Below are 1,710 nucleotides of genomic sequence, written 5' to 3' on the forward strand. Positions count from 1 at the left end.
GTTCAGCAGAGCTCCTGGCTGGGCTGGCTGTGGCCCAAAGGAGCTGGGACTGGGGTGTCCCAGCGCTGGAAGACGGAGCAGTCGGGCAGGAAAAGACTTCTGTTCACTATAGGAAGGCAGCACCACAACTGGTCTGGGTTGCAAAGCACTTGGGGAAGATGCCAGTCTTGCCATTGCAGTGTCCTTCAAGCCAGTCCTCATTCACTGGGAAAAGATAAAGGAGCAGGATGAGCCCTGGTTATATTAGCGGAGTACGTGAGAGTTTTCATGGCTGGAATTTAACTGTAGGCAAAACCCAGTGCAAGCCTGTACCTCCTGAGACAGCGCAGGAGAGGCCATCTGTTCCCCAGGCCCTCCAAAAGCCCAGCCCAGCATAAGCCTGCAGACAGGCCTGGAGAACTACCTTCAGAGAGGATGTCCAGCAGGTCTCCCTTGCTGAACGCGAGGTCCCCCGGTCCCTGCGCGGGGTAGGAGTGCTGAGCCAGCATCCGGTACAGGACGGGTCTGCCCGAGTGGGAGTCTGAGTCCTACAGGAAAAAATCAGCACAGAGGTTGTAGGGCAAAGCAGCCTCCAGTAGAGCCCAGCACAGCAGAGCTTGTCACAGCCCACGTACCTGGCAGCAGAGTGTCAGCCTGCCATCTGTCAGCTGCTGCCACATCTTCCCCAGATCCTCCTCTCCTGAAACTGCACCCAGCTCTTTGCCATCCGAACGCCTGTAGCTGCAAGGGTCATGGACACGGCTCAAATCATCTCACTTGGAGCCAGAGGCAAGCTTGGCCCTCCACTATCTCCAGTCTTCCAGGTCCCCTTTTTAACACCCTTCAAGCTGGTAACCTTGCACAGTGACACAGGGCCACCGTGCTTACCTGAGGGGAAGATCGGACTGTCCTGACTGCACTGGCTGTGTGCCCAGGGCTGTCACAGTCAGGGAGACCCCACCCTAGGCCCAGCTCCCAGACTGCTCTTCCCTGGTCCTTGTGCACCCCAAAGGCTGAGAAAATCCAATGCACAGCAGCTGCACAGAGTGTTGCCTTCTCTTCCCCCATTTCTTGGCCATGCTAGTTTCCTGGGAAAGATCCTTTGGCTTTTAAAGCCCACAGAGCACACACACACACTGTTCTCCAAACCAAAAGCCACAGTAAGGCTAGCCCTGGTGGTGGGGCACTGGAATGGGCTCCCCAGGGAAGCAGGAATGGCACCAGGCCTGACAATATTCAAGAAACACTTGGACAACACCAGGGACATGATGTGAACTTTGGGGTTGTCCTGTTCTGGGGCAGGAGCTGGACTGGGTGACCAGGCTGTCTGAGGACGTGGCTGAGCCACCATCCCTGGAGACATCTAAACAGACAGATGTGGTGCCAGGGGACAGGGTTTAGTGGCAGAATTAGGGTAGTGGTTGGCCTGATGATCTTGAAGGTCTTTTCCAACCAGAATGATCCTGTGATCCTGTGACACTGCAGGCTGGGCGCTCAGGTCTGTGCGGGATCTCTGGTGGAATGGTGTGAGCCCAGGGAAGTGTTCCCAGGAGACCAGGTACAGGTCTGTGTCCTCAAGGGAATGTGACAGCTGCTGTCACACATGCTGCTGCCACCCTGTTACACACACACTGCTACCCTGTCACACATGCTGCTGCCATCCTGTTACACACACACACCTACCCTGTCACACATACTGCTTGCAGCCTGCCTCACACACACACACTGCTA

At 56.1% G+C, this 1,710-nt stretch overlaps 1 protein-coding gene across 1 annotated transcript in view; it reads right to left on the reverse strand.

Annotated features, from left to right (window-relative positions):
• LOC104385237 (NADPH oxidase activator 1-like) overlaps positions 1-1,710 on the reverse strand; it is a 25,295-nt gene that overhangs the window by 2,019 nt on the left and 21,566 nt on the right. Inside the window, exons 14-15 of the mRNA XM_009993669.1 lie at positions 615-720; positions 313-527 (exon numbers count right to left, since the gene is read on the reverse strand). Coding sequence (XP_009991971.1) covers positions 313-527; positions 615-720 — 321 coding nt within the window. The remainder of the gene's footprint in view (positions 1-312; positions 528-614; positions 721-1,710) is intronic.

The sequence above is a fragment of the Chaetura pelagica genome, unplaced genomic scaffold, assembly GCF_000747805.2.
Source record: "Chaetura pelagica isolate M959 unplaced genomic scaffold, ChaPel_1.0 scaffold773, whole genome shotgun sequence".
NCBI lineage: Eukaryota > Metazoa > Chordata > Aves > Apodiformes > Apodidae > Chaetura > Chaetura pelagica.